This window comes from Schistocerca americana, chromosome 9 (assembly GCF_021461395.2).
Source record: "Schistocerca americana isolate TAMUIC-IGC-003095 chromosome 9, iqSchAmer2.1, whole genome shotgun sequence".
Lineage (NCBI taxonomy): Eukaryota > Metazoa > Arthropoda > Insecta > Orthoptera > Acrididae > Schistocerca > Schistocerca americana.
Window position 1 is genome coordinate 8,933,811 of NC_060127.1, and position 22,477 is coordinate 8,956,287.

The following is a 22,477-nucleotide window of genomic DNA, read 5'->3' on the forward strand; positions in this document are numbered from 1 at the left end:
TATGCAGTTGTAGGCCTTCTTAAAGTCCACGAATGTGACTACAATGTTGTTCGTCTACCTGACCTTGAGGCGAGTTGACAGATTCAAAATCTGTTCATTACATTACCTTCCTTTTCTGAAGCCTCCTTCGTATTCACCTATCTTTTTATCAGCTTTTGGTGCTAGTCTGCTGAGCGACGCCTTGGAAAGAACTTTGTAAGTGAACGGTAATAATGAGATACCTTTGTAATTATTAGGATCTCTCTGGTCGCCTATTTCTGGAAATGGTTGAATCAAAGCACATTTCCATTCTTGAGCAATATTCCCCATAATACATATTTATGTGAGAATTTTATGAATTTTTTGTGATTTTTTGGTTTAGTAATAGACAGCATAAAAAAATAATTGTAAAAGAGAATTAGCGTACACAAAAATTAGTAGCTCAAAGAATAAATGTACTAAATAAATATACGTTACTCTGCAACATACCATCCGCGTTCCACGCTTCAAATAAACGCACAACAAAACAAATGAACAGGAAACAGCCACAGTAACACGCTATTAAACTTCGTGTTTTGTGACAAAACGAATAAAAATACGTGTGAAACCATCAGAACTTCCATTATGAAGAAAATAAGTATCTTAACATATCTAGAATATCGGGAAAGAAGGCTATATGAACAAAATACATAGGTAACACCCTAAGTAATGGAATTTTGATCTAAAATGGACGAGAACCAATAAGTCGAAACTGTTTTGTCTGTCTGCAGATGGCACGCTGTACAAAAATTTGTGGTAGCTGAGAAAACCTAACACCATAAAAAGAATTTGTTAGCGTCATGTAAGGTATGTTTAAAACTATGCAGATATTTTGTCCTCCAAACTAGAATGCTAGGCTCAATTTTCGCCGTAGCGTAAAGGTGCAATATATAGGGTATCATTTAGGTGGCGAGTGCGGTTAACTACAGAGCGTGTCCCAAGAGAAATGGTTAGTATGTAGGGATACGATAGGAAGAGCATTCGAAGCAAATAGGTGCACTAAACATGGGCTCTTAAAATGCATACCATAAGAACTATGAGGACTTATTGATCTTCAGTACTATAAAGGACATCTTTTCTACTTAACATTTGCTGATACCTCTTGAAGTATGTATTATAGAGCTCATGTTTACTGGTATGTCTTGCTTCGAATGACTGCTTCTGTTACATCCGTGAGTACTGACCGTTCCTCCTGGGACATTCTGTGTATGTAAAACAAACGCATTATTTGACCCTTAATTATCACTGGTTTTAGCTACGTAAATAACTTCAAGCAGAGATTCAAATATTACAGTATTATAACAGTTTTGAGACCGAATCAAAGTATCCCACCGAAGACCGCACAATAAAATGCTGAAACGTGTTAACAAAAGGTGAAACAATGTCTCGAATTAGGCGGAATATCTCTATTATTTTTTTTATTATTCCTCCAGAGGCACCTTGTATTTCGTGATTACAAACACAGTGGTGTCCTCAGAGAAAATGCACTACTGGCCATTAAATTTGCTACACCAAGAAGAAATGCAGATGATAAACGGGTATTCATTGGACAAATATATTATTCTAGAAGTGCCATGTGATTACATTTTCACGCAATTTCGGTGCGTGGATCCTGAGAAATCAGTACCCATAACAACCACCTCTTCATACGCCTGGGCATTGAGTCAAACAGAGCTTGGATGGCATGTACAGGTACAGCTGCCCATGCAGCTTCAACACGATACCACAGTTCATCAAGAGTAATGACTGGAGTATTGTGACGAGTCAGCTGCTCGTCCAACATTGACCAGACGTTTACAATTGGTGAGAGATCTGGAGAATATGCTGGCCAGGGCAGAAGTCGACCATTTTCTGTATCCAGAAAGGCCCGTAAAGCACCTGCAACATGAGCTCGTGCATTATCCTGCTGAAATGTAGGGTTTCGCTGGGATCGAATGAAGGGTAGAGCCACGGGTCGTAACACATCTGAAATGTAACGTCCACTGATCAAAGTTCTGTCAATGCAAACAAGAGGTGACCGAGACGTGTAACCAATGGCACCCCATAACACGCCGGGTTGGCGATGACAAATACATGCTTCCAATGGGCATTCACCTCGATGATGCCAAACACGGATGCGACCATCATGATGCTGTAAACAGAACCTGGATTCATCCGAAAAAATGACGTTTTGCTATTCGTGCACCCAGGTTCGTCATTGAGTACACTATCGCAGGCGCTCCTGTCTGTGCTCCAGCGTCAAGGGTAACTGCAGCCATGGTCTCCGAGCTGATAGTCCGTGCTGCTGCAAACGTCGACGGACTGTTCGTGCAGATGGTTGTTGTCTTGCAAACGTCCCCATCTGTTGACTCAGGGATCGAGACGTGGCTGCACGATCCGTTACACCCATGCAGATAAGATGCCTGTCATCTCAACTGCTAGTGATACGAGGCCGTTGGGATCCAGCACGGCGTTCCGTATTATCTTCCTGAACCCAACGATTCCATATTCTGCTAACAGTCATTGTATCTCGACCAACGCGAGCAGCAGTATCGTGATAGGCTACAATCTGATTTTTATCAAAGTCGGAAACATAATGGTACGCATTCCTCCACCTTAGACGAGGCATCACAACAACGTTTCACCAGGCAACGCCGGTCAACTGCTGTTAGTGTATGAGAAATCGGTTGGAAACTTTCCTCATGTCAGCACGTTGTGGGTGTCACCACCGGAGCCAACCTTGTGTGAATGCTGTGAAAAATTAGTTATTTGCGTATCACAGCATCTTCTTCCTGTCGGTTAAATTTCGCGTCTATAGCACGTCATCTTCGTGATGTAGGAATTTTAACGGCCCGTAGTGTAGTACTGTATGCGGTATCTGATGCGTAGCACGGCGCACAGTGTTTTCTCGTGAAATAAGTGCTGCATTTTGACATTTACTTGCTCAGAGGATGGGATGGCTACTGCTCACCCACGGCCGCCTTTGGCTCGGTCAGACAAGATGACGTCACTGCTCCAGCCAGCCGCTGCCTCGCTCGCCTGTTCCCGGGCCCACTGCCCCCTGCCCCCTTCTCCTACCCCTACCCCTACCCCCGCCCTTACCCCCGCCTCATGCGTGGCTGCTGTGTGTGCGGCAGGCGCTGCAGCGCCGCGGTGGACCCGCGCAGCCGGAGCGCATGGTGTCGCTGCTGTCGGGCGCCGCGGCGCGGCTCGAGGTGTCGACGTCGGTGTTGCACTGGCTGTGGCTGCTGCACGTGCAGGCGGCGGCGGGCGGGGCCCTGCTGTACCACGTGCTGGGGCTGGCGGGCGCTCTCGGCCTCGCCGCCGTCTACGTCGCCTTCGCTCCAGCCCAAGGTAACCACGGAACGTGGCATTCCCACGCCTGTGTCGACCACTGAAGTGGCAGCTGCATATCCTGCGCTCTTCCTACCACCCGGAGTGGGCTGTTTATCACTGTCACCTCGCCTTTCCCCTTCTCGCTTGTTTTTATAATACTCCTTTCATGCCGGAGGCTCGAGTCCTCCCTCGGGAATGGGTGTGTGTGTTGTTCTTAGCATAAGTTAGTTTAAGTAGCGTGTAAGTCTAGGGATCGATGACCTCAGCAGTTTGGTCCCTTAGGAATTCACACACATTTGAACATTTCAACTCCTTTCCCCTTGAGATCGTATGCTGCTTTCTCCTACGATACTAACATTCTCTCTCTCTCTCTCTCTCTCTCTCTCTCTCTCTCTCTCTCACCACCTCTCTTTCCTCCATTTCCAATGCTACCCCTTTCTCTGAACCCTCTTTCAATATCTCCCCCTTCTACCCTTCACTGTCTCCCTCTCGATGTATGTCTTGTGTCATCTGCACTCTGAACTCCTTTCACCCCAGAATGAGATTTTCACTCTGCAGTGGAGTGTGCGCCTATATGAAACTTCCTGGCAGATTAAAACTGTGTGCCGGACCGAGACTCGTACTCGGGACCTAAGCCTTTGGTGGGCAAGTGCTCTACCAACTGAGCTACCCGGGCAAGCGCTCTACCATCTGAGCTACCCAAGCACGACTCACGCCCTGTCCTCACAGCTGCCAGTATCTCGTCAGTGGTAGAGCACTTGCCCACGAAAGGCAAAGCTCCCGAGTTTGAGTCTCAGTCCGGCACACAGTTTTAATCTGCCAGGAAGTTAAATATGGTCGCACACTCCACTGCAGAGTGAAAATCTCATTCTGGAAACATCCCCCAGGCTGTGGCTAAGCCATGTCTCCGCAATATCCATTCTTTCAGGATTCGCAGGAGAGCTTCTGTAAAGTTTGGAAGGTAGGAGACGAGGTACTGCCAGAAGTAAAGCTGTGAGAATGGGGCGTGAGTCGTGCTTGGGTAGCTCAGATGATAGACCACTTGCCCGCGAAAGGCAAAGCTCCCGAGTTTGAGTCTCGGTCCGGCTCACAGTTTTAATCTGGCAGGAAGTGTCCTTTCACCCTATTGTGCACCCACTAAGTCTTCTGCTGAGAGAGCTGCCTCTCTTTCCTGCTATCACCTCCTTGCCTCATAAGTCTTTCCCTGCCCTGCCTACACCTCCGTCGGTCCACACAACTGATTCCAGTAATCGATAATCAATAATCAGTCTCGCCGCCGCTGTGCGAGTGTGTGTTTGAGTGTCTGTGTGGTGAAAAACGTTTACTAGAAAAAGAGTGACAGCTCGAAAGGTTGTGCACATACTTTTTCTGTTCCGTGCGTCTATGCTCAACTATGCAGTGTAGTCATATTATGCCTCTGTATGTCCTTTAATCTCTCTCATCTTATTATCCTCGTCTCTACACGAGATCTACCGTCATGGCAGCAAAACTGTCGCACAATATGCATAAAATATCGATTCTCTAAATTTATCCAACAGGTTTTCTGGAGAGCATTCTTGTCTCTGGTCCATAGTTTCCCATTGAAATTATCTCATGATCTCCGTTACAATGTCGAATGTGCTAAATCCTAGCAGTCTGGCCAGTTCACGAATTTCTCTCCTGTGCCAACATTTTCATCTCAAAGACGCAGTTGTAGCCTACGTCCTCAGTTATTTGATGCATGTATTCCAACATCTGGCTTCCTGTACAGAATTTACCCGCTACAGCTCCGTATAGTATCATGGGGGTTATTCCTTGATGTCTTAACAGCTCTCCTACCACCCTGACCTTTCTCCTTGTCAGTATTTCCTCGACGACTCTGAGGAGAACATCCTCATTCCTTACCTTACCAGTCCACCTAATTTTCAACATTCGTCTGTAGTACCACATCGCAAATGTTTCGATACCCTTCTGTTCCGGTTTTTACACAGTCCACGTTTCACTACCATACAATGCAGTCTTCCTAACGTTAAGTCTCTCGCTCTTCCCATATCTGCTGTTTGTCATTACTTTCATCTACCTTCGATGTACTCCTAGTCCATATTCTGTACTCATTAGACTGTTCATTCCTTTCAACATATCCTGTAATTCTTCTTCACTTCCACTGAGCATATCAGTGCCATCTGCGAATCTTAGCCGGCGATGTGGCCGAGCGGTTCTAGGCGCTTCAGTCTGGAACCGCACAGCTGCTACGGTCGCAGGTTCGAATCCTGCCTCGGGCATGGATGTGTGTGATGTCCTAAGTTTTTCTTTCCAACTGTTGTGACTGTCATTTTTAGGGATGTCCTTTCCTCTTCAAGTGAACTGCCTACAGAACTACTCATCATCGCAGTATCTATAGCCTCACGGAACTTCAAGCATCGCGCTTCATTTTTTAGTACTTCCATACCCGCTTCTTTCGCACTGATTCTTCGTGACTGATCTCTCAAATTTCAGCGTGCCTATCATCACCACCAAATTGTGATCTGAGTCTACGTGTCTATCTGTGTATGCCTTGCAATCCAATATCCAACCGAAATCTCCGTGTATTTCCCAGTCTTTTCCAAGTACACCCCCTCCTCCTGCCATTATTGAGCAGAGTATTCGCTATTAGTAGCTAAAATTTATTGCAGAATTCAATTAGTCTTCGTCTTGTCTCATTCCTATTAGCAAGCGCATATCTCCCATAACCCTTTCTTTACTCTGTAGCCTACAACCACATTCCAATCCTCATGATTCTTAGATTTTCATCTTCCTTGACTTACTAATATACTCATTTATACTTTCTCTGTCTCCTCATTTTCTGCTTGGGACGTTGGATGTCGGCATGTGTACCTGAACTATTACTGTTGGTGTTGGTTTACTGTCGATTCCGATGAGAACACCCCTATCACTGAACTATTCACACTAACACACTCTCTGCCCTATCTTCCTATTCATAATGAATCCTACTCCTGTGGTACCATTTTCTACTGCTGTTGATATTACCAAATACTCGTCCACCCAGAAATCCCTCACTTCGTTCCGTTTGACTTCACTGATTCCCACTGCACCTAAGTACTGGAGCAAGGGCAAATCTGGAACACTCTGCATTGTTCCCAGATGTATACAAGATGGCAGCGATGACGTTATCCAAGATGGAGTCATTTAGATGTGGTAACAGCACATGACGTCATCCAACATGGCGGATTTTGGCAGGAAGAATAATAGCGGGAAGTTCAAATTCCAACAGTATAATGCAGCACACCACAGTTATCAAGAAGAATCAAAGAAAATCGTGGGAATATAGCTCACTTGGGCTACCTCCACTAACCTAAGTCACCTGATCGCCACTTCCTCTTATGAACTGGTGCCAAGTTTGAATTTTGGCAGTAAACAAAGTTCACTTCGAGTTTCGCCGCTAATCTAAGAAAATGGCGCGAAAGAAAGGACACTTGTACTAACCTCAGTGACCTGACCGGCACCTCCTCTGAAGAATTCGCGGGAAAAGGACTTGGACATAAGTCTTTATTTAAACAATTGCAAGCAGTACAGCCATCAGGTGTGACCATCAAGAGGTCCAAACTCCAACTGACTTAGTACACATCGTCACCACCAGAGGGCGCTCTCATTTGTGACATAATCCAAGATGGCGGCAAATAGCGCGTTCACCACGAGGTCTGGACTCCAACTGACATAGAAAACAGCCCCACCACCAGAGGGCTCTACCGTGATGTCAGGTGATGACGCAAGTACTGTTCTCCAAGATGGCGTCAAACAGTGTGCTCACCACAAGGTCTGGACCTAGTACACAGCACCACCAGCAGAGGGTGCTGTCGCCCGTTTCGTCACGTAATCCAAGATGATGGGTGTAAATGGCGAGAAAACGACTCTGCCTGTGTTGGAGAAAAGTTTTTATTACGCAGACAGTGTCTCCATCATGAGATCCAGACTACAACTGGCCCAGTACAAAATACTGCCATCAGACGGTGCTGTCGTCCATTTCGTGAAATAATCCAAGATGGTGGGGGGAAATGGCGGGAAAACGACTCTGGACACAAGTTTTTATTTTGCAGGCAGTCTCTCCACCACGAGATCTAGACTCGAACTGACATAGCACACTGTACTGCCTCCAGATGGTGCTGTCATCCCTCCTGTGATGTAATCCAAGCTGGTGGTCTGTAGGGAGAAACTGGAGCAATAGTGACTCAGCCTGTGCTGGGCTGTTGTATAGAGTAAGGTCGGAGTGCACTGTTTATTTTGGAACATTTTATTTAGGGATGGAGTACATTTACCACAGTCATACAAAACACTAGGCCTGATGTGCTTGGGGCCATGTCACACATCCCACAGACCTGTGAGCTACTTCTACATAACACTCTCAAGACACGCAAATAATTATTAAATTAACGAAATAAGTTCATTACACGCTGGCAAACTCAAGTAATGCAGCACAGTTATTTGTAGAAACACTCAGTACTCATAAACTGTTCAAATAATGTATAACACAGCCTACAGACCTGCTCGCAAAATATGCAAATCAACACACTCAAGCACCCCCCCCCCCTCCCCCGCCAACCGCGGCCCCCCATGTGTGGTCGACGTGTGATGTGAATGGCCGGGAGTGCAGACGCTCCAGGGAGTGCGTACAGATATTAGTCGCTGCTGGAATCAGGGGAAAGTAGTCTCTATTTCAGAGTATACAGTCAGGGATATACCGACGTCACAGGACTACAAGGCGCGTTGACGTCTGTCTCATACTCGAGACACCTCAAGGCATCACTTGTCATGTGCGCTGATGACAGAATAGCACGGGCTGCTTTCCCCCTAGAGTTTGTAACGGGCCATGCGTGACAAGTTCAGCCGTGCGTACCCGCCCCAGCGTGGCTCATGCCTCGCCTCACCATGAAACGTCCACGCGAAGACTCGCCATCTAAAATTTTCTCAATGTTATTCCCATGTCACATGGCCTCGTACAAAATACCAGCCAAGTCGACCTCTTGTGAACTGTATAGTGTCCCAGAAATAATTAACAGGTGCTTTCTTGATGTCTGTTTTCGAAAATAAAGCCGAATGCAGTCTTCCTCGTGAACCTAACGGTTCTAGTCTTCCTGCTCTCAAATGTTATAACCGCTATGTAGAGGCTCCAATATCCCAACACAAAGGATGTGAATGAATCGAGCATTATGATTGGCTCTTATCGAATTTATCCGCCGAATTACTGATGCTGCCAAACGCAAACGGCTGCATTTCGAGAGGCATCATGAGCGGGGAAGCACAGACTCCTTACTAATATAGGCGCACTGTGTTCAGCGATGAATCGTGGTTTTGCAGTACACAGGAACACCAGTGTCGGCGAATGTGGCGTGACGGCATTTTTCCAAAACATTTTAGAGAGGCTCAGCGGTGTTACTCCTGGCAACTGTGATTTCCGGTCACAGCTGACTGAGGGAACCTTCCAGAGGTCACTAGCACTGCGGACTTGAAATGCGAAAGTTAGGCTTTACCGTGACTGTTATTGACAGTAAATGAAACACCAAGTTTACTGTTACCAATCACCGTTAACAACAAAAGTATTAGCATCCTACACATCCAACCAAAAGGCAGAAAACTAGAGATCCTCGAATCACTCGAAATATACAAACACCAAACGAAACAACCGGAATCCATCTTAAATGACAAAAATGACACACACACACACACACACACACACACAAACACACACACAAACACACAAACACACACACACACACACACACACACACACACACACACACACACACACACACACACACACACACCTTAATATTGACCATAAATATTGACAGCCGCCAAGAGTACAAGAGATTGACCTCATTTACAGATAATTCATCACACCAACAACTTGTACCCCCTGTCAGCTTGAAACTGTATGTACATCAACTACTGGCACAAATTGTATATCCATCGGCATATTTTATAGCATTAACCAATGTATCCCCAACCTTTAGGCAGCTAATATATGTAACATGTAATCTTAAGACACCTTGCTCTCAAATAACCACGCTTTCCACCCTCTCTCTCCCTCACACACACACACACTTTCTCTCTCTCTTCCTCTCCTTCTGCCTCCAGCCTCTAACATCTGTCTATTAATCCCAATCAAATAGTGTCATCTATGTATGATTTTACTGCTGTAGCCATTTTGATTATTGTACTTCAAGTCTGTAACATCTCACCTGATTATTAGTAACAAGTATGAAGTTTAAGCCATTTTAACATTTCACCTGATTGTATAAACGAGTACGAATATTAAGCTGTTTTAACTTGTCAAAATTGGATATATATGCCACCTGAAGTACACACCATATAATCGACACCTCAAAACAAACACGTCCTAATGCTTTAAACAATTATTCTGTAATAATGTTGTTACGATGTATAATCTTTATGTCTTCTCTTCTGCTATACGAAACTTGCACCCAGCAGATTCCAGACGCCATATTTGTTTACAGATGTGACAGTATACATGTGATGTGTTACGACAACGAAAGGAACCTGTGACCACTGGAGGTACTCTATTTTACTTATTTAATGTTCACCGTTAGATATCAGTTTAATTTTTTGTCAGAAGAAATCCAAAACCATGTTCTAAAATAGTGTTGTTTCTGCACTAGGCAGTGCCACAAGTTCCTCCAAAAAATCGTAACACAACACACAAACAAATGTCATATTAAAAAATGTAAATCCACCCGATGATGGAGGTTTAAACCTTTGAAACGCGTCGTGGAAATAAATAGAACGGTGACTGCTAACAGTAAACTTGTTTCATTTAAGGGACTGCGGACCTTTTGTCCTTTGCAAGCCGAAAATAGTAACTTCAATACCCTACCAGGTGTACCGGTATGAAATGAGCGTCTTTTTGTGAAAATGAAACACGAATTTTGAATTGAAAGTAAAAACATTTTATTCAAAGTACTGACCATTGCTTTCTATACATTTTAACCACCTTTCTGGCAATTTGTGGACACCACGCCAAAGAAATATTCTTTTGAAGCAAACGAATCAGACACCCAATTTTCGACTTCTTCGTAGGAATCGAAGTGTTCCTCAGCCAATGCGTGTCCCATTGACGAAAACAAATGGTAGTCGGAAGAGGCCAAGGTAAATACGGCGGGTGGGGTAGCAGCTACCAGCCAAGTGTTTTGATTGTATCCTGAACCAGTTTTGCTTTGTGTGCAGGTGCATTGTCGTGCAAAAAAATTACTTTGCCATGTCTTCTGGCCCAGTCTGGTCTTTTTTCGATCAATGCATAGTTCAAATTGATCATTTGTAGTCTGTAGCGATTAGTATTCACAGTTTCACCAGATTTTAGGAGCTCATGAAACACCACACCTTTCTGATCCCACCAAACACAGAGCACTGTCTTCTTGCCGAATCGATTTGGTTTTTGCAGTCGATGTTGATGGTTGTCCCGGATTAATCCATGATTTTTCCCGCTTAGGATTCTTAAAATAAATCCATTTTTCATCGCCAGTTATAATTCGATGCAAAATTCATTTTCTTTCATGTCTTTGAAGCAAAATTTGACAAATGGTTTTTCGGTTTTCCATCAGTCTTTCATTCAATTCATGTGGAACCCATTTTGCACACTTTTGGATCTTTCCCATAGCTTTCAAACGGTCAGAAATTGTTTGTTTTTGGTGGTCTTCCACGTTCTTCACTTCTTACATCAAAATCATTATTTTTGAACCGTTGAAGCCATCTTTTGCATGTTGCTTCTGATAGAGCATGATCACCATTTGCCTCGACAAGCATTCCATGCGACTCTGCAGCACTTTTTTTTCAAATGGAAACAAAAAATTAATGCTTTCCGCAAATCATCGCTTTCTGGTACAAAATTCTATATTGTTAACACGATGAAAACATATGATGTTGTTTGTTCCATGATTTGATGTATACTGAATAACTTTGACAGATGTCATACCAAGCAAACAAAAAAGAATTAAGGCTCGTTCACAACAAATGTTCCCTATCGACACATTTGTACCTTAACCCTCATTTCATACCGGTACACCTGGTAAATTCTGAGCAGTATGTAGGCTGGTGCCTGGGCTACCCTCCAGAACTTCGCTCCGTGTGAGTTTCCTGAGCCAGGGCGCCAACTGGGAAAGCATCCCTATAATCAAAATCTCACTCTGGAGCAGCCGCCACCACGAGGCAGGTGTACACAGCGACTTTCACCTCAAGGAGCTGCCCGCTGCAGACCGACACACCAGCCGTCACCTCTACACTGAAGAGGCGTGGGATCAGATGACTGCCAACTGGACTTTGTAATATCCGTCTTTGTTTTGCATCGGCACAATGACGTACTTAAACTTTCGTGTGTCCCTTCAGGACTTTAACTTTCGCTCATATGCTTGGGACATTAACTATTGCGCTTCTCTTCTAGTCTTTCACTGTGGCACTCTTAGCGTACGGACATTGAATTTTTGAAGTTTTCTGTTTGCTCTGACAATTTCGGCCCTTCATCGTTCAGCTGTTATTATTGTTCTTTCTGTCATTAGGACGTGACTAGGTTTCAGTTAACCCATTTGTGCCTGAATTATTTTTTCTTCTGATTTCTACAATTTAGATATTTGTGTGTTTATTGTCATCCAGGAAATGTAGTACAACAATCAAAATAAAAAAATAATCAATACTTGAAACAAAAAAGGGCGAAACATATATGTCACGCTAGGCAGAACATACATTTTAGGCAGAATATACGACAGCAAGTAAAATAATACACTGTATGTGATTTACATCAAGTTCAGGCGACAGTACTCACTTTCCGTGATATGGCACAAAACATTCTATGCACAAGGCAATATCACATTTGTAGCACATTGTTCTTGGGGTTCCTTTGCAGTTTTCCGCCGCACAGCGTCTTCTTTTTTCTGTGGCATCATGGCTACCAGATGATTTGTTTCATCATATCTAATGTCATGCAGCACTCTGCCTTGGTTTGAATTACCTGCAGGGCGTCCAGGACCTCTTGGTACTGCAGCATTGGAAGTCAGGTAACATTTCACAATGTAGCGCCGGAAGTGCAGTTGAGACATATTTATACCAGTCTTTCTATGAAGATGCCACCCATTATGTACAGAGATATTTAGAAGCCATGTAAAAATTGGCCACCACCATTTCTTTCCTCTGACACTCACTCTATATAACGCTACATTTTCATCCATTCGGTCAGTTCCTCCCATGTTTTTGTTGTATTCTCCAATTAGATTAGGTCGAGGTACAAGTATTCTTTTCTTCTCTAGTCTAGAGTATCGGGCAACGGTGCTGACTGGACTGATACAATGGCTTGCGGAAGCTGTAGAATTATCTAGCCATCTGGCAACGATTATTCCACTTTCCTTGCTGCTCTTGCAAGCAAAATCTCCTCTCTTATTTTTTTTTTTTGGACATAGTGTTAGAAGGTATGAAATGACACTCTTTAGGCAGACGATTTTCACGAATAGTCACAGTTGCACCAAAACCTCGTTGCTTCAGGTAAATCAACAATGTTTGTGATGTAAACAGGTTGTCAAAATAAAACCTGTAGGAGAGATGTTTGTTCTTTTCAGGAAGAGAATCGATCATTTGAACCAAAGGAGCAGCACATTTTCCAAATGTTTTCTCATATTTTTCATTCCTCTGAGGATCAGCTCCTTGGTATATTTGAAAGTCCACTAGATAACTCATAGTTGCGTTTAGACACCATGCTTTGTACCCAAATCTAATGGGCTTGCCTTTCAGAAACTGTTTATATCCATGTCTGCCAAAATACTTGCTCATTCTGAAAGTGGAGAGAATACTTTTTTCTTAGCGTATTTATTAATGGACGAAGTTTCCACATTCTGTCATTAGCATCTATTTCTGTGTTGTCACGCGAGTGAATGAATCTCATAATTGTTTCAAACCTGTCCCTTCTCATCGTGCTGTGGACCATTTCATTTCTCATGTCCAATCCAGAGTCCCAGTAATATCTTCTGCTAGGTAAAGGATTATAGCCAGAAAGAATTATAGATCCTAGAAAACCTTTTATCTCTCCATTTGTTATTTTTGGATCTGAGCAGTTCTTGAACAAAGGATACTTCGTGGATTCAGTGAGAAGAAATTCAATTACTTCATCGTTCCAAAATAATTCGAAGCACTGAACTGGAGACAAGTTTCTATATTTATTATAATCACTTTCAGGAAATACAGAACTAACACTACGCAGATCGTCTTTTTTCCAGTCTCTGATTACAGTTTTAAGATCTGTGACTTTTCCTGTTCATCTGGTTTATCATCAGGAGAGGAATTAATCTCAGGTTCACTACCTAACCTGTTTTTACTTGCTAAAACCACCTCTCCACCAGCCTGGAGTTGCCTTGGTCCAAGATTATCGACGTTTCCTCCCCCATCTTCTTCCCCAGAATCTTTATCCGAATCCACATTAGCTTCAGGAGGTTCAATAAATATATCTGTTGCATCTTCTTCCTCCCCTTCAAGAATAGCCAGCATCTCATGGAGAGATAGACCTCTAAAGAGAACGAATCGTTATTTTCACTGTTTTGCCTAGCGTGACATATATGCAACACAAAATAAAAACTGTGTTTGGAGCCACAAAAATAAGAATTGCATTTTGTAGATAATCATTAACATAAATTTCAGTACTTTTAACATTATAATCAACCATAATTTAAACAAATTGTATTATAATTTGCGATTAAAAAATGATACTTACTTCTTATTCCAAGACATAATCTCACTCAGAAAAGTCTTCCGTACTTGAAGCACCAGTCACTGACCACTTAATGCTTGCAACTGACTGAAACCTACCTAAACATGAACAACAAAGCCTCCTTATCTGACAGCCGTACAACAATAGCCACTCCAAGCGCAGGCATTGCTGCCAACGAGAGAAAACAATGACAGGCTGTTCCGTAACATATATGTTACGCTAGGCAGAAATGGGTTAATGTGTTCCAAAGTAACTCCTATCAGATAGAATCTTCATGTGTCTTGGAATAAACTTCATATTCATCTTGCACCTAGGTATTTTCCCTGTACCACCCGTGTGACTGTGTCCTCCTGCAGCGTTGCTGGCGCGCGTGTTGCTGCGGCTGCGCAGAAGCGTGGCGCCCCACACGGAGGCGAGGACGCGTCTGGTGGCGGAGCTGGTGGCCGGCGTGGCCGCCGTCAAGGCCAACGCCTGGGAGCCCGTCTTCCAGGCCGCCATCCAGGCGGCGCGCAGGTGAGCCGGCCTACCTCGTAGGCTGATGCAACTTCGTCACTGGAGCTACGCCTTTTAAAATGTAAAAAAAGTTGACTCACCATTTCTGTGTTCACTCACTCACCAATGTCCTTGTGCCCCATGTGAGTTTCTAACTGCATAAATGGATCTCATCTGCACCACCTTCGATTAGCAGATGACAGTATTCTACACCAAAGAGCCACAGAAAGTGGCAAACCTGCCTAATATCGTATAGGGGGCCCCGCGAGCGTGCAGGCGTGGACTCGCCTAATGTCTGAAGTAGTGCTGCAGGGAACTGACACCGTGAGTCCTGCACGGCTATCCGTAAATGCATAATAGTACAAGGGGGTGCAAGGCATCCCAGATATGCTCAATAATGTTCATGTCTGGGGAGTTTGGTGGCCAGCGGAAGTGTTTAAACTCAGAAGCCACTCTGTAGCAATTCCGGGCGTGTGGGTGTGTTATTCTCCCGCTGAAATTGCCGAAGTCTGTCGGAATGCACACACGACATGAATGGATGCAGGTGATCAGAGAGGATGCTTACGTACGTGTCACCTGTCAGAGTCGTATCTAGACGTATCAGGGGTCCCATATCACTCCAACTGCACACGCCTCCACTAGCCTGAACAGTCCACTGCTGATATGCAGGGTCCACCAATTCATGAGGTCTCCTTCATACCTGTACACGTTGATGCGTTCGACACGATTGAAAAAGAGACTCGTCCGACCAGGAACATGTTTCCAGCCATTAAGACTCCAATGGCTGTGTTGACTGGCCCAGGCGACGTGTAAATTTTTGTGCCGTGCAGTCATCAAGGGTATGCGATTGGGCCTTTGGCTGCGAAAGGCCATATCGATGATGTTTCGTTGAATGATTAGCACGCTGACACTGAAAAGTGCTGCAATTTGCGGAAGGGTTGCACTTCTGTCACGTTGAGCGATTTTCTTCAGTTGTCGTTGGTCAAATTCTTGCAGGATCTTTCTTCGGCCGCAGCGATGTCGGAGATTTTATGTTTTACCGGATTCCTGATATTCACGGTACAGTCGTGAAATGGTCGTACGGGAAAATTCCCACTTCATCGCTACCTCAGAGATGCTGTGTACCATCGGTCATGCGGCGACTGTAACAGCATGATCAAACTCACTTAAATATTGATAACGATGGCAGAATTAACCGGAACCTCTGCCAGACAGTCTCTAAAGGCCTACCTTTTTCTTTACCTTCCAACTTTAGTACACAGTAATTGATCAGGCAAATAGTGAAACTACAGTAAAGAGATGCAAGATGCTCTAATAGCGAATGTGGTAGGGATGATATGAGAACATGTTAAGCAATGAGGGTTTCTGAAAACAGTGTCTAATACTGATGTTTCAGTAACAGCACACTGAGCATTGTCCTGTAGGAAACGAAAGCCTGTTAACTTCCTCAGATCCGAGAATCGATTCACCCAGCCTGTTATCAGTGAACCTAATGCTTAACGCGCTGTACTAGCTGAGCGAAGGTATCTGCACACCGCTATGTGATATGCAGTTTGTGTAGTCAATGGTAAGTGACGTTTGAAGAATTGTGAAGAGCGACTCCACTGGACAACTGGAAAAAACTGATTTGGGATGATGAATTATGGTATGGCCTGTGGCGCTCCAATATAAGAGACTGAGTTTGGCGACTGCCTGGAGAAGGTTAGCTGCCATCACGTACAATGCCGACAGTGAAGTACAGAGGAGATGGTGTTAGAGTGAAGGAGTGTTTTTTGTGGTTAGAGTGTGGCCCCCTTACGGCATTTAGGAAAACACCAAGTGCGGAAGGATATGAACACATTTTACAGCACTGTATACTACGTGCAGTAGAGGAACCATTCAGAGACAATGACTGATTGCATCAGCATTAGAATGCACCCTCTCATAAAGCATGATCTCTGAGGCAATGGTTTGTGGACAGCAACATTCCTGAAATGGGTTGTTTTTTGCGCACCATCTCTTCCCGAACTGAAAGTGAGGTCGACCTCACTCAAAACCCAGTGTCTCTGGTTTCTCTGGCTGTGGATCTTGTGCAAGAATGGTCTGGCATTCCTTTGCTTACATTCAGACATCTCGCTGAAACTATCTCCAGCAGGGCTCAAGCCATCCTAAAGGCGAAGGGTGGCCACGTCTCATATTAACTGTGCTGGCATAAGCAGTCGCCAGCACACCAGGCGGCAAAGAGGTTGCGAGAAGATAGATAGAGGCCAAAGACAGACTCGTAGGAAACGTGCCGCCAACGCCCTCTCGGCCGCCGGTATTTATATCGCCGCCGCACACCAGAGGGCCAGTGTGTCTCACCGACTGAGCTGAGTTCCGGTCGGCCGTCATTTGCAGCCCTTAGGGAGTCGCAGCAGCAGTTAGCTCCACTGCAAGCTCAGAGACGACAGGCAGCGCATGGCGACCAGAGCAGTGTACAAAGCGGGCTGTGTGCTTCACGAGCAGAGAGGCTAACGTGGACTAGAACGGAAGAGCCTGTACCATAACGACTATTTAGAGTTAAGTAATATTCTATTCTTGTCAACACACATGTGCAGTTTTTGTTATAGAAAGGGGATACCGGCCACCAATGAACATCCTCCCCTTGATTCCCTTGGTACAGCTCTACAGCGACAATGGGATGACAAAATTAATGACCAGTAACAGTTTTCAGCATTTGCTATATTTGAACCACAGTAACATTTTCCACATGCACATAACCATATTAATACACTTAATCATGCAAAAGTAAGCAAGGAAAAAAGTTACAGAAGTGCTTTTCATGAATGAAGGTGAATGAAATTAATTTTTAATCTATCGCTTTAATCGCCGTCGTGCCATTAGAACATGGAGGGCGGGGAGGGAGTGGGGTTGGACAGGAGATTACAAACATTATGTTCTTCAGTCTAATGGGTTTTAAATACCTAGATTAATAGAAGGAGGAAATAATTATATAGTTTTTTAATTCCTCAGTCAATGTCAGTTTGTTAATAATGTTAAAAACAAGTCCCGGTAGATTATTTTTCCCGATTTTAAATAAAAAGAAAAAAGGCTTGTGCAGAGAGGAGGTATGTCTTGAAAAGAAGTACTGAACATTCACTGAAAATTGGTGTGATGAATGGCAGTTGGCTCTAAATGTAGGATAATATAAGATACATGGATAAGTATGGAAAACAAACCCACAACGGTCGGATATAGCATTGGTAGCTCATGCCTGACACAGTCACGTTGCTTACATATCTGGGTGTACCATGTAAAGCGATATGAAATGGAACGAACGTGGAAGGACTGTGGTAAGGAAGGCAAATGGTCGACTTCGGTTTATTGGGAGAATTTTGGGAAAGTATTGTTCATCTATAAAGGACACTGCATGTAGGTCTCATGTGCGACCTGTTCTCGAGTCCCGAGGCACGAGCTATCGTCGTACCCGCACTACTGAGTACAAAACTACAGACAACATTCAACTTACAACAACATCAGGAGACAAGAGAAATCGCATTCCAGTGAAGAGTGTTGCAGCCCACTCTCTCGTCGATGGACCTTGTGTATTTCTTGGATGTTCTCTTAATTTTAGCTTGGATATAAACGACACGTTCTCACATGGAAATGGATGGTTCACCGTTGCCGTAGTAAGAGGTGGTAGCGGAGTTCCTAGTGTACCTGGTCTTGAAAGTTTTAATGATAGAGATGTAATTGCCTATCGTACGTATCATATGGTTGAAATTGGTAGTAAAGATTTTGGTAAATCAGCTTATGACTCAACCTCTCCACTTGTATACTCGTATGGAATCCGCACCAGATCAAATTAGAGGAAGACACGGAAGCAATTCAGAGACGGACTGCTAGGTTTGTTACCGGTAGGTTCGAACAACATCCAAGTATTACGGAAATGCTTCGGGAACTCAAACGGGAATCTGTGGAGGGGACGCAGCGTTCTTTTTGAGAAACAGTATTGAGAAAATTTAGAGAACGGTTCTATTGCCGCCAACACACATTTCTCGCGAGGACTATGAAAATAAGATAGGAGAAACTAGACCTCATGAGAAGGCATACACACAGCGTTTTTAACTCGCTCTGTTTACGAGTGGAAGAGGAAAGAAAATGAGTACTAGTCGTACAGGGAATCCTTCGCCACGCACCAACGGTGGCTTTTGGAGTAGGTGCGTAGATGTTGATGTAGACAGACACGGCGATTATTAGGAATGGACGGAGTTAGGAGGACAAAGATTAGATATTATGATGGGGTCGTAGGGCGTGGGTGTAAAAAAAGGAATCACGTAAACTGTAATGTGGCGCTGAAGGTAAGTGGATGGTAGAAGGCTGGTGTGTGGGCAGCGGAGTATTAGGGAAAGATGCGAGATACGTGATTAGAACTGTCAGGACAGGGAGGGAAAAGTTGGAACTCACGCGAACGGTAAATATCGGAACAGATTTCATTGGCTGCAAGAGGCAGGGCTCTGAACGTAATGTTGGGAGAAGGTGTGGGGTGTGGAAGTGTAACGATGGTGAGGTATGCAGGTGTGTGTATAAATGAGACCAACCAGCAAACTGTGGATTACTTAAACCAGGCGTAACACTGGCTCAGAAACAGGAAAATTAAGCCTGACGCCACAGAAGAGCGATTAATGCTCTTTAAACACGACAAAGCAACAGTAAATGCGAAGGAACAACCAGAAGACACGAAGCAAGAAACTATATTGGCGAACAATCCTAGCAAAAGACACCGCGAAATATCTGGGGATCATCCGAGATGAACGTATGTCGTGAAATCAGCACACCAAAGATATCGCAAACATAGCCAAAGAAAGACGCCATATATTTTCACAATATATAAAAATGACCTAATAGATAGTGTCGGAAGTTCCATGCGGTTTTTCTCGGATGATACTGTAGTATACAGAGAAGTTGCAGCATTAGAAAATTGCAGTGAAATGAAGGAAGATCTGCAGTGGATAGGCACTTGGTGCAGGAAGTGGCAACTGACCCTTAACATAGACAAATGTAATGTATTGCGAATCCATAGAAAGAAGGATCCTTTATTGTATGATGATATGATAGCGGAACAAACACTGGTAGCAGTTACTTCTGTAAAATACACTCCTGGAAATGGAAAAAGAACACATTGACACCGGTGTGTCAGACCCACCATACTTGCTCCGGACACTGCGAGAGGGCTGTACAAGCAATGATCACACGCACGGCACAGCGGACACACCAGAATCCGCGGTGTTGGCCGTCGAATGGCGCTAGCTGCGCAGCATTTGTGCACCGCCGCCGTCAGTGTCAGCCAGTTTGCCGTGGCATACGGAGCTCCATCGCAGTCTTTAACACTGGTAGCATGCCGCGACAGCGTGGACGTGAACCGTATGTGCAGTTGACGGACTTTGAGCGAGGGCGTATAGTGGGCATGCGGGAGGCCGGGTGGACGTACCGCCGAATTGCTCAACACGTGGGGCGTGAGGTCTCCACAGTATATCGATGTTGTCGCCAGTGGTCGACCTGGGACCGGACCGCAGCGACGCACGGATGCACGCCAAGACCGTAGGATCCTACGCAGTGCCGTAGGGGACCGCACCGCCACTTCCCAGCAAATTTGGGACACTGTTGCTCCTGGGGTATCGGCGAGGACCATTCGCAACCGTCTCCATGAAGCTGGGCTACGGTCCCGCACACCGTTAGGCCGTCTTCCGCTCACGCCCCAACATCGTGCAGCCCACCTCCAGTGGTGTCGCGACAGGCGTGAATGGAGGGACGAATGGAGACGTGTCATCTTCAGCGATGAGAGTCGCTTCTGCCTTGGTGCCAATGATGGTCGTATGCGTGTTTGGCGCCGTGCAGGTGAGCGCCACAATCAGGACTGCATACGACCGAGGCACACAGGGCCAACACCCGGCATCATGGTGTGGGGAGCGATCTCCTACACTGGCCGTACACCGTTGGTGAACGTCGAGGGGACACTGAATAGTGCACGGTACATCCAAACCGTCATCGAACCCATCGTTCTACCATTCCTAGACCGGCAAGGGAACTTGCTGTTCCAACAGGACAATGCACGTCCGCATGTATCCCGTGCCACCCAACGTGCTCTAGAAGGTGTAAGTCAACTACCCTGGCCAGCAAGATCTCCGGATCTGTCCCCCATTGAGCATGTTTGGGACTGGATGAAGCGTCGTCTCACGCGGTCTGCACGTCCAGCACGAACGCTGGTCCAACTGAGGCGCCAGGTGGAAATGGCATGGCACGCCGTTCCACAGGACTACATCCAGCATCTCTACGATCGTCTCCATGGGAGAATAGCAGCCTGCATTGCTGCGAATGGTGAATATACACTGTACTAGTGCCGACATTGTGCATGCTCTGTTGCCTGTGTCTATGTGCCTGTGGTTCTGTCAGTGTGATCATGTGATGTATCTGACCCCAGGAATGTGTCAATAAAGTTTCCCCTTCCTGGGACAATGAATTCACGGTGTTCTTATTTCAATTTCCAGGAGTGTTTCTGGGAGTATGCGTACGGAACGATTTGAAGTGGAATGATGATATAAAATTAATTATTGGTAAGGCGGGTACCAGGTTGAGATTCATTGGGAGAGTCCTTAGAAAATGTAGTCCATCAACAAAGGAGGTGGCTCACAAAACACTCGTTCGACCTGTACTTGAGTATTGCTCATCAGAGTGGGATCCGTACCAGGTCTGGTTGACAGAGGAGATAGAGAAGATCGAAAGAACAGCGGAGCGTTTCGTCACAGGGTTATTTGGTAAGCGTGATAGCGTTACGGAGATGTTTAGCAAACTCAAATGGCAGACTCTGCAAGAGAGGCGCTCTGCATCGCGGTGTAGCTTGCTGTCCAGGTTTCGAGAGGGTGCGTTTCTGGATGAGGTATCGAATATATTGCTTCCCCCTACTTATACCTCCCGAGGAGACCACGAATTAGAGAGATTCGAGGGCGCACGGAGGCTTTCCGGCAGTTGTTCGTCCCGCGAACCATACGCGACTGGAACAGAAAGGGAGGCAATGACAGTGGCACGTAAAGTGTACTCCGCCACACACCGTTGAGTGGCTTGCGGAGTATAAATGTAGATGTAGATGTACACTTACTAAGCCACTGTCCGCCCTATCGTAGAACACGCTACCCCAGTGTGGACGGCAAACACAACTGACACAAAAGAATAACGAGGACAGAAAGTAGAACACTAGAATAGCCTCGGAAATGAATCCCAGGTCCAGCAATGAATGGCTTACAGAAACGCAAAAAAGAAACCAATTATAACAAGATGACTAGAATTAAAAGCAAATGTCGGTGCCAACAGATGCCGTAAAAAGATAGATCCAATACTACAATATCTGAAAAACAACATAAACAATTTAATCATCCTAAAACGAAATACCCCTATTAGCTGAAAAATCGTCAAATCCTGCATTACAAAAACTGCCTCAAAGATAATAGTGACGTTAAACGCTGAATCATAGACGAGGAGAAATTCAGCACCTACTAGAAAATTGAAAACAAGATGAAGGTTACAGCTAAAAGTAATAAATACACACAAAATACAATGAAATACAAGGTGAAGAAAATAAGTAAAAGTAAGAAAAAAAACAAAACAAGACCAGAGATGCTTGATTTGGTTTGAGGGAAGTTACTCTCAGTACCCATTCGAAAAGAAGCAATAAATAAACGATAGATGCCGGCAGGAGCGGTCATGCTGTTCTAGGTGCTACACTCTGGAGCCGAGCGACCGCTACGGTCGCAGGTTCGAACCCTGCCTCTGGGCGTGGATGTGTGTGATGTCCTTAGGTTAGTTAGGTTTAATTAGTTGTAAGTTCTAGGCGACTGATGACCTCAGAAGTTAAGTTGCACAGTGCTCAGAGCCATTTGAACCATTAAACGATAGATGCTCAGA

At 44.9% G+C, this 22,477-nt stretch overlaps 1 protein-coding gene across 1 annotated transcript in view; it reads left to right on the forward strand.

Annotated features, from left to right (window-relative positions):
• The window catches only part of LOC124551199 (ATP-binding cassette sub-family C member 4-like), a 197,947-nt gene that overhangs the window by 90,421 nt on the left and 85,049 nt on the right, over positions 1 to 22,477 (forward strand). Inside the window, exons 6-7 of the mRNA XM_047126190.1 lie at positions 3,135 to 3,351; positions 14,425 to 14,581. Of these exons, the coding sequence (XP_046982146.1) occupies positions 3,135 to 3,351; positions 14,425 to 14,581 (374 nt within the window). The remainder of the gene's footprint in view (positions 1 to 3,134; positions 3,352 to 14,424; positions 14,582 to 22,477) is intronic.